At 33.3% G+C, this 18,854-nt stretch overlaps 1 protein-coding gene across 3 annotated transcripts in view; it reads left to right on the forward strand.

The window, feature by feature from the left end:
* The window catches only part of LOC122534914, a 102,504-nt gene that overhangs the window by 69,550 nt on the left and 14,100 nt on the right, over nucleotides 1-18,854 (forward strand). For 2 of the 3 annotated variants that reach the window (XM_043665995.1, XM_043665997.1), the window contains 2 exons: nucleotides 8,892-9,022; nucleotides 14,335-16,436. In XM_043665995.1, the coding sequence (XP_043521930.1) occupies nucleotides 8,892-9,022; nucleotides 14,335-14,445 (242 nt within the window). In that variant the 3' untranslated portion in view covers nucleotides 14,446-16,436. Of the gene's footprint in view, nucleotides 1-8,891; nucleotides 9,023-14,334; nucleotides 16,437-18,854 lie in introns of those variants that run through there. The other variant, XM_043665996.1, reaches the window with a different exon arrangement.

The raw sequence follows: 18,854 nt of genomic DNA on the forward strand, positions 1-18,854 counted from the left end.
ACGCATGGGGAGCAGGTTCACGTCACACATATGCGCCTGTTGAAAAAATTGTAACATCGAAACGACTAAAGTTCATCAGAGATAAGAAGGAATAGGAGAGCGCAATCTTTTATTTATATATTCTAGGAAAAATTGAGAAAATCTAGGAAATTTCTATGAACAATTTCGAATTGATGATTTTAACCATTGCTAATGAATTTTAAATTATTCTAATCTAAACTTAACATATTAAGATTCTTCTCCTACGTCACTCCGTATCTGATTTCCGAAAATTGTTTCGTACCATTATTACAATTAATTTCAATTGAAACTTCTCATCCTCAATATCCAAGCTCCATTAATAGGAACTCTCAAAGAACTTTTCACATTATCATCAATCACGCGTCACGATTAAATACTCTGAAAAACTCGATTACCTTCAAACTTTCAAATAACTCTACTTCCCATTTTTGGTTTAATTAACCCCTTGTTCACTTTCACCGTGTATCGACTGAAAAGATGCTCGCTAAATTAAATGAAACTCGGTCCCACGGGGGAGCCATGCTTCTCAGATATGGGTCAACATCAGATTTTCTGTCTCTTGCCGCGAATCCATTCGCTGCGAAAGCGAGAATATCTAAGTGAAGGTATCTCGTGTTTCTGACTGAAAAAAACCTATTTTACGCCGAAATAGCCGAATGGCTTCATTCAGTCGCGTTTCCTCGCAACTTCATGCGTCATTACGCGTTTTCGTGTCGGACGTTTTCGTCGCTCGTTTTAAAAGTTTCTCCCGTGGCGCGACAGTGGCCATTAAACAGGCTTGTCTCGAGACTCGGTGTGAAAACGCTGCGTTCTTTCACTATTAAAAGATGCTCGAAAGTACTGGGGCATTGTCGTTGGTATTCATTAGGAGTCTAGCAATCTAGCGGGATGAAATTTTATTGTCGTAGCGATCTGGATATGTATTATGTACATTTAAGCATTTCTGAGAAATTTAAAATAATCTCGGACGACGATTTCGATTTTTCTTTTTTTAAATCCGTAGCATAAAAAGAAAAAAACTAAAAATAAGTATATATTTTAAATAAATAAATATATAAATTAAATAAAATAAATAAATGGGAATAGAAGAGACATATTTACAAGTATTGTATGTTCATTTTGTAATTATCCAATCCCATTGCGAATATCACTTGCAACCAAGTGCAGAAGGAGAATGATTACAAAATAAATATACATACGTTAGTAAAAAAAAATAGTAACAACATTCCCTCAATCACTATACACTACAATCGCCTAAAATGCATTTGAATAACTTACTATCATTTTTTTGTTACGATTAAAACGTGATTACAATTGATTCTAAAATTGACTCATTGATTGTAATTGTTTCATGTTGTGATCGACGCATGATTGATTACAATCATTTTTATATTACGATCGAAACGTAATTATAATTGATTATAAAATTTATCGATTGATCGACTGCAATTATTTTTGTACAACGATTAAAACATGATTACAATTGATTTTCCGATTCTTAAATATTTTACATATCGTACAAGTAATATCGAAACTTGGTTGAAACAGTTATATTAAATTGGTTAAAATATACTAACGCACACTAAACACATATACTGACACACTTAAATTCTCCACACAAGGCGTCAAGAGAGAACGACAGAGAAGATAATATAACCAGGTCTCCGCGTCGTCCGATGGAAATTTCGCATTTGCGACTCAAAGAAGTGTTTCTCCATCGCCGAGTGGAATCCAAGCCCCGACGGTTTAATTAAATGCGTTTCCGGGATAGGGTTCACCACAATACTGTATAAACTACGGATCGTTGCCCGTTGCCCCCTGCGAATTAGATTATTCGATGAATCCCTGAATGAACGCCCGACTGATTCTTGCCGGAAACCGCTGGATCCCTAGACGAGGAAATTACTCGATCCTCCCCTGCCCTCTGTTGTCCTTGTCCTTTTTTTTCGTTCGACGTTGAACTTTGACATTAACGCATGAAATATCGCGCGCGAGCCTGTATTTGTCAGCGTTAACGTCCTGGTGGAACGATCGGAGAAATGGGGCAACAAATTGAGACGCTGCCAACTGAATTTTATTGATTGAAATAATTAGCGGGGCGATTCGAGCGGGTTCGAGGTTTTCGTGGGTGGGAAACACGTTTGGGTTGCGCGATTTGTGTGGGCGAAGCAAGCGGTTGGAGAATGCGCAGGAGTTGTTGTTGATTTCCTTTCTTTTTTGGTCCCTTTATTTATTCTGTTGTTCGAGTTGCTCCTCTGTAGAGTGGATATATATTTAGATTTATATTAATTATGCATGTTATACGTGTATTACACGAATCATTTCGATGTTTCATCAACACTGCAATATATGAGAGAGGACTGTTGTGATTAATAAAATTAACACTGCAACGGAAACCGGCTATTATGACGTTGGTAAATTGAAACATGTATAGAAATTCACATTCAAATTCCACGTATCTCTCTCTTAAGTAATTAGTATAATCAATATCGTCTAATAGTGTAATTAGTGAGCTAAAAAAGGAAAAATATTTGAAACGTTGAATTGTTAAACAGTAACTCTGTTAGAGTAACTGTTTGAATGGTATATCGCCTGAAAAAAAAAAATTTCGCCATTTCACACGCGCCAACTTAATACGTTATTAAACGAACGGACAAGTTTTCAGAGAAAAATTAGAATCGTGCTCCGTTGTTGCCCTGTTTTTGAATTCACGAAGCACGATAATTAATAAAAAGAAAAAAAAAAAAAAAAAACCGAAGCACACAGCTGAACTACAGAAATAACAGTTCTCGAACATTTGAAACAAAATTGAATTTTTATCGCCTGTACGAGCGCGAAAACACCGCTCCGCTGTTTATTAAACTTTCGTCTCCACCTTTTTTCGTCGGGGAAATAAAAATGTAGTTCGCGTTTAAAGAAACATGCCTGGAAACGTCGGTAATTACAAAATGGAATTGGCCCGCGTTTCTGAAAGGGAAGTGGAGGGAGGGGGGGGGGGATTTAATTACCGCTTAATCTTTGACCTATATTCACTCACGATCATCTGAAAAATACCGTTTAAAGCCGTACTACTGGAAAGAAGATGGTCTGTTGCCTCTTTGTGCCCTCGCGTTAGCGAGGTATTGAAATTAATTCAGTGCACGCGAGCGGACGTAATAAGATCTTGCCTTATTAGTTCGAAATTAATATCATTTCGGAGCAAACAAGACGGCGGCGCGTTATCGTTTAATTGCTTTCTCAATTCAACCTGGTATTTGCGTACATACGTATGTGCGTATTCGTCGGTAATTGGTCGTTTTTATTCGAGTGAAATTAATTCGGCTTCGCGAGATTGAAATTATTGCCGCAACGTCGCAGCCCCATTCTGTAATATATATCACGCGTAGACAAATTTCTGTTAATCTTGTCGCAGAGTGGTACCTATCGCTTCTTTGAGTTGGTGTACCGTAATTGGATGAATTTAGGTAAATTCATGTTTTTGCGAGCACGATTAAAAGATGGAATTTAGATACGGAATTACTAGAGAAGTATTAAGATTGTGTATGAAAAATTGGAATGAACGTGTTGCATTTCTTTTGTACATCATGTGTTATTTATTTATCTTACTTACCAGAAATTGTGAAAATGTACTATAGATGCTAGTAAAAATCGTAGGATAATAACTTTTTTATTAATCTTCAAATATCTTCTACTTCTTCATTTTCTGCTTATTAATTGCCAATTACGAGACTGTGGTTTTTTTTTTTTTATACGAATTCATATTTATGAGAATATAAGCTGGATTGCATACGTTTAATTTCTTATGCATAGATACGTTGGAAGTTCTTCCTCGCAAAAAGAAAAATAGTATATCATGTTCTACAAAAATTTATATATGTAGTGAAACAATAAGATTTCTTTTTGACACAGTTTCCCAAAATTTAACGAATTCAAGGGATTAGAAAAATTGTGATGTCGATAGAAAATTGCTTTACGTATTAAATTATAATTAATACATAATTACGTATTAAATTATAATTAATTACGTATTAAATTATAATAAAATTGCTTACGTATTAAATTTACGTATTAAATGATCATTGGAATTATTGTAAAATTAGATTATTAGATTGTTAGAATTATTGTAAAATTAGATTATTAGATTGTTAGAATTATTCTAAAATTAGATCATTAGATTGTTAGAATTATTGTAAAATTAGATTATTATAATTATTGTAAAATTTCTCCATATTTTTCCATCGATCGTCACTCTTGATCGTCAATGTGCCATAAAGGAAACATCAGTTGCAAATGTTCGAGATTTCAACTATCGACGTTCTAGTAGAACGAAGCAACTCTAACAGCCAACCAACTACGTGCGTGTAATTTGCTGTTCGATATATAAAGCGCGAAAATGAAATTGTACCGTTAGCATCTGATGGCCACGGGGAGAAACGGAGAAATAGTTTGAGCGAACGGAACGCGAAACATTCGGCAAATTATATTTTACGTCCAATTTACGTCAAATCGTAGCGGACTGTTGCGCGTTGGAAAGGAATGATCACATTTGCGGAAATATCACTTGTAATATTAACGCGTAAACGCGCGTTTAATTGCCTCAGAAAGGGAATCGCCAATGTTACGCGGATTATACCTATCTACGTTGCGCCAGTACGCCGAATTAATCTTGTGCTATACGATGGATAGCGTTGAATGAGAATTAGCCGTGCAGTTGCTGAGAGTTTACTTCATCGGCGGATTTCCCTGGATTTTCCTAAACGACCTACTGACGCTTGACGAATTAGTTGGTCATTGATTTTTCCAAACTGTTTCTGAACATTTCAGTGAATCGATCTTAGTGCAATGAAAAATCCATCAGGCAGTTATAATTTTAGGGAAAGGTGTCCGAATGTTTTTAACAATTGGAAGGATGTGGAAAATCTGAAATTTGTCATTTTGACAGGCTCGATATTGATTTGAATTTTTGATATGCAAAATGGATCGTCATACCGAAATATTAATTTGTAACAATAGTCACAAGTCGTTTTCAATTCTCAGTTCAATGTTCATTGTTTTTAACTATTGTTTTTAATTCTTAATTGAAGCTCACGATTTTCTTAGAATCATTTATTTCTATATACGAACGTGTATATATTTTTTTATTTTTATGTATTCTTCATTTATTCGATAATCTTCAATTTTTGATTTCTCTACCTCTTTTTTTTTCTTGATTTAATTGTCTCTAAAAAATTTATATGCATATATTCTAAAAAAAATAGATCGATCGTATGTCTTTCATTTTATTTTCTCCACATATATCCCCAAACATTTTTTCAAAAATTCGAATTTCATTCTTTTCGAATTTTTAATTTTCCACGCCACATTAACGATATATTTTCTTCTCCCTAAAAGATATTCATATACTTCGTTAAAAATAAAAATAGATAATCGCGCATCTCTCATGCCATCTGCAAGTATCTCAAAGGATTTTTCTTTCAAATTTCTAATTTTCTACACCACATAATTATATAATTCTTTTCAAAAAGAAACCATCCTTAAAAAATGGTAAAGAATCAGCATAAAATATCTCCAAAAGATTCATGCATGCCTGCTAGGAAATAAAATACTCCAAACATATACTCCATTCTATGTATCTGCTTCTGCAGAGTATCTCCAAAAAATTCTGCTTTCAAATTTCCAACTTTCTTCCATTTTTACCAACCACTTACCATTCAAGCAACTATTTTTCTCTTCCAAGTACACTCTTTACCAAGTCCGCAAAATTTCGTTATCAACCACGCGTTTTCGTGCAATCATCGAAGTTCTAAATGTCGTAAGACCGTAACCGATCGTTTCGTCAATGAAACACACGAACTTTTTCGTGGCTAAAATTATTTGATTGAAGAATCGAGATTTTTAAAGTGTCCAACTTCGTGTGTTTGTTTCAACTTTAAAATTATTATTATTATATTAAAATTATTATACTAAATTATTATTAAATTATTATTATTATATTATATTAAAATTATTATTATATTTTATTAATTTTTTCATTTCATTCGAGGACATTTAGCAATCAGTATAAATGAATAAAAGTATCGAGATAAGAAAGTTGACTTATTGGTGAAATGTCGCGTGAATTCTTGAAACTAATTAAACGCGACCGAATGAAGTTTCCACTCGTTGGCGATCAGCTTCTCTCTCGACGACGCAAAAAGTTTTTAATCGTAGGTTACAGTTTATCGGTCAGACCGCTTGTTGGCCAAGAAAAAATGGAAGTTTCAAGCATCGTGATTTTCACGTTCAAACATTACTAATAAATAATGCATTCAACAATTTAACATTAATTTAGATTCGTTGGATGGTATTCGATCCAACTGTCAATAACAATTTAATATTAATTGAAATCTGTTGAATGATACGTCACTGTTTGTTACGACGATTGAGAACTTTTTTAATATTGATGAACTTTTTCAACTTCATCGAGAACTTTTCTTTATAATCGATGAGAATTTTTATTTTAGATAGTTGATTTATAACTCGTAGTTTCCCTAATTCAACATGATAGATGTTCCATTAATTTTGTATCGCAAGAAGGTAGATAAATGATCGTCAAACTTTCTTTTATAAAACTTGGAATTCTTATTTGACGAAGTAAATGTTGTTCGTAATACTGACACTAATAATAGATTCCTACAGTAATTTCACATATCTAAATATTCATGTAATTATTTTATTTAAAGATACGCGTGTATTGTAACTGTTGATATTTTTTTAAATTCTATTTCTCCATTTTTCCATTTTCGTGAATGAATTAAAAATTCAGAATTCTTTCAGAGACTAACGGAATTAGAATATATTTTACATTTTCTTTTTTTGAAAAGAATAAAAATTACTAATTCAAACTACAAAAACAGTCAGGAAATTAATGCTAGATTATTGATAACGGAAGTATCACGTTATAACAATAATAATAGACTGATGATTTCCTCTAATTTATGCAACTGTGACGTAATTTGATACAAACATTTGAAAATCGTATTATTATTCCTGCAATTTCTCACTGTTACACATATTTCTTATTTCAATTTCCACTGTAGAATTTCTGACTCAATGGTGAAACTTTCGACCCACGTTCCCGACATCTACCTCCATAATTGGGAAGTTTATTTCATTTCTGACTTTATTCTTCAATCCAGGGATCTCAACGGCTGATGTTTGGAATCACCACTTCTAGTGGTTTGACTCCGTAATTGGAGGAACATCCAGCGACGCTAAAGTTCGTGATATTTACCTCTGCCAGTTGGAAAGTCATCTCTATATAATTCTCCGCGTAACGTTACTTACAATTAGAGTAGCTGATACCAGAACATTAGAACATTATCGTTGGATATATCTCTCTTAAAGTGGGACATTGATGAGAACTTTTGTCAAATGAGACAGAAAACAAGGGGCGAAGGAAATAAATGCAGTTACATTATTATAACATCTGCCATTATCGCTGGCATATATTTCTTCGGTAAGAAATTGCAATTTCGGCGGAAACGTTTGTCAAGCGTAATGAAAGGGAAAAGAGAGGAGGGGAAAGAAGGGGGAAGGAATGCTTGGAATATTAACTCGCCGGCATTGGAAAACTGCTCACGTAATACTAATGTTCGCTATAATAATCGTTAAAGGCTGTCTTAGTCTGTTGAACGTTCAGCAAATGTCTTCGCTTAATTGAAATAATATGAAGCCTCGTAATTGAACTTCGCGTCACTTGAAGATATTGTTATTCCAGACATGTAACAAATTGCGCGAGACTTTGACTAATAATAAGATCTCTTTGTTCTCTTCTCAATTTTTTTGAACAATTTTCTATTCAATGTATTTGGTACGATTTCGAAAATTTTATTTGAAACGCAGTATATTTCTTGCAATTTAATCGAATTAAATGAAGAATTTAAATTTGAACGAAGCATCATTTATTTACATTACAATGTATTTTGTACACTTTAGTCACGTAAAATAATTGAAATGAAGTGCTTTGAAATTAAATAACATAAATCGAATTCGTGCGAATTCAAACGAGGCTTAATATTTCAAATTCTGATAATATGGTTGAAAATTTTATATACTGGAATCGTATTATGGAATCGAATTTAAATTCTCTTTTTGTTTTTATTTAACGTAATTAATATGTATTACACCTTCTCTCAAAAATTTAAAGCACGTTGAGATTTCGAAAGAAATAATGTTTCCAACTAAATGAATATTTCATTTATAATACCATAATCTTTTAATTGATTACATTGATTGAAAATTAAAATTATAATTGTAATATTCGTATTTATCAGAAAGATTTAAAAGATTTCATTTCGTTCGAAAAGCAAACGCTGCTCCAAAATTTTGAGCAAAAGTATACATAAAGTATTCATTGTATTCAATATTCGTAACGTAATAATAACAATACTGAATTCAACATTTATATAATACCTTACGAATATAACGAAAAGTAGTTTCCTTTGTATTACGCTGTATATTTTTACATTATAAAATCATGCTATATTCTATATAATATATGATATATAATAATATAATAATATAGTAATATATAATAATATAGTATAATATAATATAATATTACACTTTATATTTTTATTTTTACACAAGGTTGAAATCTTGTTGAAATTCGTAAAATTCATCAAGTAAAATTTTCCTGGCAGGAACGTACACTCTCAAGTTATATTACTTTCGCCGTATGTACATGTATAATCATGGGGCGAAGGGCAACGGGTTGAACTTTAACAACTCGGGGAATCACGTGACTCGTTTTATAACCCACTTCAGACCCACGGTCCTCTGTCTCTGAGCGAAGAAAGGTCTTCTGATTGGATTTTATCGTATTTCAGGAGGCGAAGCGCCAAAAGTTAAAGACTGTCCGAACGACATCGAGGTCACCGGGAGAAATGGGACGGCAATCACGTGGACCGAACCAATTTTCACGGACAACGTGAAGGTGACCCGGATTAGGAGCAACGAGGTCAGTGTTAATTATAAAGCACTTAATTTCTTAATGGCGTTCGATTATATTGCGATTGTCGAATGTGTGTCACGTTCGTCACGACGAACGCTCGTTCGAGAGGAAAGTACAGACTTTGGACAATCCGATTTGCGCGAGTCTCTTGACGTAGAAGTATAACGCCTGCAGCATGGCACAGTAACAACTGTGCAGTAATTTTTTCTTTTTCTTTTTTTTTTTTTTTCGTTTACTTTTCCACCGATGAAAAGATCTTCTTTCTTCTCTTCTTTTATTTGACAACTGTACGTGATCGTAGATATTTACATATGTGCTTGCGACATTTATTTTTAATTTTCAAAACTGCAGAAATACACAGATACATTCGCTCTCACATACTTAAACGTATGTGAAACAAAATAACATACTTTGATCAAGAGAATCTTTATTTAAATTTCGTTTCTTTGGATCAGCAGCGAAAGCATGAATTTGCACAAATATCTGCAGTCTAGTTACGTGAAACTGTATTCAGTGATTATTTTAATTAACGAAGAAGAGTTGATTCGACGTGAGAATTCATTCGTTGAATTTTCGTACTTGTACGCATCAGCTAGCTGTATCGTTTTTTTTTTTTTTTTTTACTTACACAGACTGACGCGAAGATCAGTTGCGAAACCTTCGATACTCGCAGTTTCGAAATGCAATAGCAAATAAGAGAATAGATCATGCATTAATAGAGGATTATACATACATACGTCGTATTTCTGATTTCGTCTGTTTCGTTCCCGGTTTACTTAGTAATGGGGGTGAAAGGTTTCTCGTGTTCAGCAATCGCATGAATCTCGATCAATGGGAAAATTCCATGCAGTATTTATTAATTTCGTACGTATGTGTCTCTATGCACGATGCTTTATGAGAGACTTCGTAAATATTATACAAAAGAATTCGTGAATATGTTCTCGATATTATTCAACGATCCTATTAATTATCAGCGGACACATTCATTCGGAATGCTTTATTCTCAATAATACATAATTTTGGACTTATTGTCAATAAACTTTGGACTTATTCCCAATAATACATAATATTGGACTCGTTCAACTGCGTGCAGATTCACATTTCTGTGAAAATCCTGCGAAAATGTGGAGGTTTATTTCACCCGTTAATTAATTTCATTTTTTTCAGTTTTCTTCATATTCTAATTATTTATACTTTTATTTCTTCGTTATCAAACATGCACTGCGGATTTTCAACCAGATGCACATTTTCGTGAATATTTTTCAAGAAACAGGAGCTAGGCAAAGATTTAGGTCAGGTTTCGCCTATTAATTACATATTATCTCGCTTTTATTTCTTAATTATTTGTACTTTACATTATATTTTAATCAGATATATTTAACAACAACAACAGATATATTTTGGATATGCGTTCTATATATTATTTCCTATATACAACAATCTGTAAACTTAATTACAGAATTAAAAGAAAAAAAAAAAAGAAGAGAAAAGAAGAGAGAAACGTGAAGAATTTTGAAGACCCAAAATAGAAACTTGTCAGAAAGTTATTCTACGCGTCAAGTGTTATAAAGAACTCTGAGTTCCAATTTTAATGTGCATATTCCGCATCTCTGCGCATTGAAAATTTTCTATAAATGCGTAAAAGTCCAGTTATTGCGTATTATTCAGACGTCTCGTCTCACGATCAACTCCAATTCAGTTCACCTTCCTCCGAGGTTCTCTTTTCATTTCTCTTTCGGCATCATCGAGGTGAAATTCAAATTTAACCCGAATCGTCAACGAAATGCAGTTAATTTTGTCATTTTAATTTCGCGATATCAATCGGAGTGGGAGGGAGGAAATTTACATAAGAAAGGGAATTTGCGAGGAAAGAAGGAAAAAAAAAGAGGGAACAAGATAAAGGCCAGCCGAGCCGGACGTGCAAACAGGAATCTCGGTTCTGAAATACTCCTCTCGGGGCGAAATTACTGTTGAAGGGTTTCTTGCTGCAGAACGCCGTGACTCTGTACTTCCGTCGACATACAGGAATTTCTAAGAAAATTTCATTAAAACCGGGGAACATCGTACGTCCGTTCTTCCCTTAAATTATTCCGCTTTGAATAATTTATATCGATATAGCTTAACTATGTGATGTTTCGTGAAATTTAATCCGATGCCAGGCTAATTAATTAATTAATTTCACTGTTTAAGAAATTGTTTATTCGTATCGGTTCAGTTGAGTACACAGGACTCAAATTTTTCACTCAGAATATCTCAATTTGGATAAAATTAGGTCATGTTGTAGGATCAGGGTGAAGAAATAATAATGCAAGATTTGACAAGTGTACAAGTTTAAAAGTAGGTCCTACGAGGGGGAATAGATATTATAGCAATTTTTGGAAGATTGGAGATTACTTGTGCTGCTATTATATTTATTTTTTAATGGTATCCTTATTGACTTAAAAGTAGGTAAACTTCGTTGAATGAAATTTCGCACAAATTTTAGTAGAAAAGACAAAGAAGGAATAAATATTACTAAGTTATTTAGCTATAATATTCCTCGCTGGATAAAAATTAAATCAATTATTACACATTTATGTAATTGGTAAATGTATTCTACTCTTGCTTACAAATAAGAAAAATATTCTTCTTTGCTCACAAAAGAGCAGTTCTTTTAGTTAAGAATCTTAAATCAAAGCTTTAAAAGTGTCCCAAGGAACTTTCTCATAATAAAATACAATTTTCCAAGTTGTTGCATTTTTACAATAATGATGCAGTTACAGAGAAATTTAGATGAAATAAATAAATTGATAAAGAAAAGATAAATAAATTTATTTATAAATTTATAAATAATTTATAATTATAAGAAATAAACTTTATTTTTTATCGATCTAATCAAAACGTTCACAATGATGTTAGTGTGATGCGCGTGAAATGGGTGTGATCGGTGTATCGAGTCGGTTACTGTCCAAATTGTTCGTACAAACTGGAGAAAGTTTGCCGAGAATTTAAACTGTGCAAAGTTTGCCGGGAGAACGACCTATGTTTCCATGCAAATATCGTGTAACAATTTTGGTTTACAAACTAGTTCGCGATGGTAAGCCGTGTTTCACGGTAAGCTGCGTAACTGTGCGGAAAATATGATGCTCCCTCATAAATACCGGCCACTATTTGTCTTTTTTAAATGCATTCTAAACCTCTTGCCATGCTCCGGGGCAGATCCAACAGATCAAATTGAAACAAACACGTAAGCGTAATTATGATTCAATAATGAATTAAATATCGTTAAATATTCAGAGTATTGTTGACTACGGTATCAAGTTTGTAAATACATATCTAATCAATCATGGTTCATGAAAGTGTCCAAACATTTTTCTGTAAAAAGAAATTTATGAACGTAAGAAATTTATGTACATTTATGGACGTAAGTATATAGTGTGCTTTCGAATATGTCTTAAGGTCGAATACTTTCATGAGCCACTGTATCTACACTTTTATGTACACTTTTATGTACTTTTATATCCAATAATGTTTTCTACAATATAATATGCGTTGTATAACACAATATTATGTGTTACAAACGTGTGTTGAAATTTCATTAACTTTGTTAAAGGTTTCTATAAATATTGGAATGCTCTCGTGAAGAGCTGTATATTTGTTGTATATATGTTATCCAAAGAGACGCCGGTTAATTTATTGCTGAGGATATAGGGTTGTCATAAAAGGAAATAATAAATATTTTATCAGAGTAGACCAGGATTCTATGAACATTAATCATCGAGATGACAGGTAGAAAACGACTACTTCAATGTAAATTTGATGTTAGTATAAATTTGGTAAAGGAATAAAAGTATCTTGAGAAAGTCCAAATTTACGATGAAAATATTTATCGACATTCTCTATAATTTGCACAAAATTGATACACAAAATTGATTTATGTCAGTATTATAGAGATTCTTATTTATTTCAATGGCTATTATAAATTTTCATTTTTTAATTATTTTCTATTATCAATTATTTCTATTGTTATTCTAATTTAACAATCACTTCAATTATTTATCAGTATTTACTATATATTGTATTATATATGAAAATTGCTCTGTCTAAAATAGCAAGATATTGAAATATAACTGCTTTTCGTACATGTGCAAATGTGGTATATTTGTACGTCAAATTTCAATTTGCTGTTTCTGCAAACTTTACTAAACCCGCCAATAATATCCAAACCACTTTTGTGTAATACGATTTCCACTCAACAAGTTTCCATTGAATTCTGTGAAACTTTCAATTTGGAAAGTTAGAATCTCGAAAATACCCAAACTGGTTGCTATGTGATAATTACACCACTCTACTAACGTTATGCTCCTTTAAAAGAGATCGTTTCTGTCTTTTTTCTTCCATACATTCTCTTTGTACACTTCTTTAGATATCTGCAGTTTTTCATTTTTCAATCTCACTTTCAAAAGTAATTCATCAGTTTTTGTGTAATTTTAAAGGTATACATGTAGTGAAAAAACTTGTATCCTCCTTTAATTTTCGTCTTTTATTAAAATTGATGAATGCACATCTATCTATGTAGTAGATTATTCAAAATGTTAAATCCTTTTTGAGTTAATTTATTAAAAATATTTCATAAAGTTTTAAATAATATGGCCGAAACACACGTGAAATACACGTTTTAGTGACATTTAGGTTTAGAAGTAAATTAAAGAAATGGAAATTCTAAAATTTTCTTTAATTTTTAATACCAAAAGCGAAGTTTATTATACAATATAAAAATATATAGATTAAGAAAATAAGCCTACTAAAAGATACGTGTATCTAAATTGAAATACATATATACTTTTACGCAATCTATACATGTAATTTTTCTAATGATTGGTTAATTTCATTGACGAAGAGTTCTATTACTTGCCCACACATCATTATTCACTAATAATAAAAATATTCAACAACGTTCTCTAGAAAAAATTGCAAAAAATATTCGAGCGCCGGCACAATTTGAAACTTTACCGAAGAGTGAAAAGTTTATTAATATAAAATTGAGGAAAAAAATATGTCTTTCTTTTGCTGTTATTGATTTAATACAACTTACACATATTATATACACTATATATATATATAAAAAATATTTATATTATAGTGTATGTATATAACATATATTGTATACACTAAATAACAGAATGCGTTTTGATATTTTATTCGACATATGCAGTTAATTCAATAATTAAGAAAAAAAAAAAAGAGGAGAAAAAGGAAACAAAGTGATACGAAGTCCACCAATGTGACGTCCACCACGCTACACTCATCATTCGACCTGCCTTTTTTTATTTTTCCAGAGTCCGGGCCGGCGTTTCGACGTTGGTGGCCACAGAGTGGAGTACGAGGCGAGCGACGAAGCAGGCTGGTCGAGCAAGTGCGTGTTCACCGTGGTCCTGCGACAGGAGTGAGCGGCGGATCCTTCGGCGATCAGGTGAGCGCGAGAACAGGGAACGGGGAACAGCAACGACGGAGAAAAAGGAATCCAGGTGAAAGAGGGATGGGGGTGGAGGAGAAGGAGGGCGAAAGGTAGCGGACCGGAAGAATAACGATAAGGTAATATAAATGGAAATGCCGTGGACTGGGCGTGCGTTCCCTCCGCGCGCGTAATGGATTCCGTTTTATCCGGAAGGTTAAACGCGGATGAGACACGGATATCTTCTCGTTGGTGGTACTCGTTGATGCGCGGGTGCGTGTACACACGTCTGTGAAATACTCTTGGTCTGAAAAGGGTCGCTTGGAAATCGTCCTCCCGAGCGAGATCCGAAAATAATTTAATTTCAACGAATGTTTCGTGCGATGTTTTTTTTTTTGATGATATTTCAATATACACGTACGCACGTGAAAATTTGAAAAATAACTTAGAAATTACACAGTGGATTAATTTGATCGTTTTAATATACTTTGGAGGAATTTATTGTTCATAGAATTTATTGGAAAATTAAAAGATCAGGAAATTTATATTCTGGCATGTTGTTATTGAGATTGTTTCTTTCATTTGAGAAAGTTTTATATTTTTTTTGTGTCAATGTAGGTCACAAAAGCTGAAACATCTCGGGGAAAAAATTATATATACATAGATACATATATATATATATATATGTACACTACTGTTCAAATTAAGGATTGATCAATACTCAAGAATGTATCGAATTTCTAAATTTTGTTATTTTAAAAATTTCGAATGTAAATGGGAATGAATTCAATACGTAATAGTTATTCGACAGTCGAATAACATTATCTATTTGATTTCGTATTGTGCTAATTTTTTTTCATATTTTGGCAGTAAAATTTAAGTCGAAAGATTCTAATACCTGTCTTATTATTTAAAACGATGTCGTTCATTAATTCACCTGGCTTCTGAATAATTTCAATCACGGTATAAGTACGCAATTAAAACTTCCAGAGCTGTGTCACTTCCAAACTGTCCGAAAGGATTTCTTTAACAGTTATTAATAGTAAAAATTCGTCTTGTTATGTTCTTGTGAAAAAGTCACAAAGTTGCACTAAAATTTAAAATTATACTTATAAATAAACGAGTAACAGCTATCATTTAATTAATCAGCAACTTGATAAGTACTCAATTTAAATTTGCTAACGTACCGTATCTTAATTAAAACGTTGTGTTTAATTAAATTAAAAATTCATTATATTTTAATAAAATACAATGTCAAGCGTGAAGGAATTGAAATAGGAACAACTCAATCCCGTTTTTAATATCGGCGACTCAATAATTGATAAAACTTTACGTTACGCACTATAGTCTGCATTCGAGCATAAAGAACAATCCCTAACAGTAACAGCGAGTGTACCTATCTAGTTTTTCCAATTATCGTCACACACATATCTACTACTCTATTGCGTAACACGTAGCAGCCTAAGTAAACGCCATTCGAGCAAGATGATCTCGTCGATCATCGTCGGTTGACTTTCCACGACCATGGAACGCCCATCCACTTCTTCTCGCGTTTCTTTCACGATCCGCTCCATCGTCGTGGCACACCGCCTGACAAATCGTCTAGAATAGAAATCTAGGCCATAGATCAATCGTAGGTCTCCTATGTCAGGAGGCATCGAATCTACACGATCACGATCGCGATCTACGCGCGCCACCTTCGCACCTCGGACCTGGAAAAATTTTTCGAGGAAAATCCTCGAGAACCGTTCCTCTCGCTCGCTACCTCGCCGTTTCCAAGCGAAATTACGAGCGCGATCGTTGCGTGACCAGCGTACGCGATATGCCAAGGACAAAAGGGACAGAGCGCAGAGAGAGAGAGAGAGAGAGAAGGAAAAAGAAAGTAACAGAGAGCGGAAAAAAGCGGAACGAAGAGCGATTTATCGACGATCCATAGATCCGTAGACGGTAGGCAAGAGTGGCAGGGGTAGAATCTATCGGGAATTCTATGCAAATCTGGAATCGAGTGCGCGTTGCCGTTTGGTCGATTACCAAAAACCCAGCTCGAAACATGGCATTGTGTGTCGGTACGCGGCCGATTTTACGTTCGTTTCTTTTCACGGGACAACGATCGCGAATTTGTCGAACGAAACGGGATTGGAATTCGCATCGGAACGAACCTCGGGTTGAACCATCACCTCCCTCCCTCCCCCTCGTCATTCATACTCTTTCCTCTCTCTCTCTCTCTCTCTCTTTCTCTCTCTCTCGTGTTAATCGTCGATCGTCGATTAAAATTTCGCCAGGGACGGACAATGTTTCGTCGCCGGTTAAACGAGAACCGGTTTTGCCGATTAATTTCGAAAATTCGACGCTTCGTTGAGCGCGTTTTCACGCGGCTTGCAGCTGACAGGCCGGAACAACGATAGTTTTAATCCTGAAAGAGAGAGAGAGAGAGAGAGAGAGAGTGAGTGAGTGAATGAGTGAGTGAGTATGTAAAAGGCTGGTCTTTGGATAGTCGCTGCGCGGATTTATGGAGATCAGGTTGCGTCGGAGAAGCCTCCCTCGAGTCGAGTGTACGCGTGTTCTACTGGGTTGAGGAACCCTAATTGATTAGCCCTGGAAAGACTAAGGTCGAAGTCTTCAGATGGAAGATCAAGGGAAAGAACTAAGGGTGGATTCGTATAAATTCGTTACGTTTCTCGATGGGAAACAATCTTTTTAGACACGGATATTTTTCAAGTGGCGTTATATATTTTGTTCCGTTTATATATTTTGCGAAATATTAAATTAATAAATATTAAATATTAAATAAATATTATTTAACCTTTAATATATTTAAATAAGTATTAATATTAATAATATAATAATTAATATTGATATTAATAAATTTAAATATTATAATTAATATTTAAATGAATATTAAATATTAAATTAAATTCGTACAGGTATATTAACAATTTTGTAGAATTGTTTGACACGAGGCAACTAATTTTCTCTATTTTCTATGTTTGATGGGCTTGAGAAAATACATCTTAGTCGTTCTAGGGTTAAGGGATGAAGTCGAACGTTTTTTAATAATCAGTTACAAAAGTCGCGCTTTACGTTTTTCAGCTGCAATATTTTGCAGTTTTACTCTTATTTTAAGGGACACACGCTTCGAGTCTTTAACGAAAGACAACACTCGACAGAAGATAATTTTTAATCAAACGCAGTAGTATAAGTGTAACAGGTCGATCAGAATTAAAATTTTCAGCTTTCAGTATCGTTCATCTTGATGGGAGATTTATTATAACAATCTGGTATATCTTTCTGATTTCTAATTAATCAAACACGTTTATTAATTATAATTGTTTTTCTTTTTAATGTTACTGCAAACAATTTATAATTCATATTAAATCATTCTTACTTCTTCTTCTCTTTTAACAATGATATTTTACACTTCAATATGTACGTTGCTCGTGTCATTGCGTTTGATTAATAATCTTTTGCTAATTGTATATTCTTACTTCAGTTGTAGTTTTATAATACCTACCTACGTTCATTTTTTGATTTGAACAAATTTTTTTTCTTATTGATTTATAAAGCATCTTTGTTTCACGTTTTAATTTGACTTTTCCCTCAATTTTCACATTTCTTAATCTTAATTTTCTTTAATTTTTAAAAAAATTGCAATCACACTGTGCACGTGATTATATCTTTCAATGATCTTTATTTTTTTAGAAACGCTCGGCTTTTCAGGAGATATGTTTGCCTCGGTATCTTTTTAATTTCCTAAATTTCTTTCCTAATTAACTTTTTAAACAGTTTTCTTACCAATGTGCAATAACAATACAATTCTAACTTTTTTTTACGACGAAGCCTGGAGCGTGGAGCCAGCGAATTCAACCTTAAGGTAAATATAATTGCGACGCGATTTTTCATTAGCTTTTTCTTATCTGTTTCTTGTTGGAAAATTATAGGGGCGGATTCGTATTCGCAATCCCATTTATTTGCACCATCTTTCTTCAGCAGTATCTATAGTACGTGCACCACACTCTGTCACACGTTATCCTATAAATTACGTGTTATATATTTTTTATAAATTAACACTCTATTCTCAGTAGTTAACAACTGTTAAAAAAAGAAGACACAATTTAATCCCATACCGCTACGTTGTAAATTAATAATATAACGATCAACAAGCACGTATACCTACGTGTTATGTATGATTAGAACGAGAAGTTCACCAACAGCTGACATAAACATTGAAATGAAAGAATTAAAAAGTTAAGAATTACGAATAAATCTCTATGTGTAAGTAGTTAATCGACTCTTTTATATCAAACTCTTACGTTGTAATATAATCATTGGTCTGTTTCGTGAGAAGATATTTTTTTTGTGAGGCATTGTCTATCAAAATATAAATTCATCGGGACGTGGCGTTAC

This window comes from Frieseomelitta varia, unplaced genomic scaffold, assembly GCF_011392965.1.
Source record: "Frieseomelitta varia isolate USP_RPSP 00005682 unplaced genomic scaffold, Fvar_1.2 scaffold_648, whole genome shotgun sequence".
In the NCBI taxonomy this organism is placed as follows: Eukaryota; Metazoa; Arthropoda; class Insecta; order Hymenoptera; family Apidae; genus Frieseomelitta; species Frieseomelitta varia.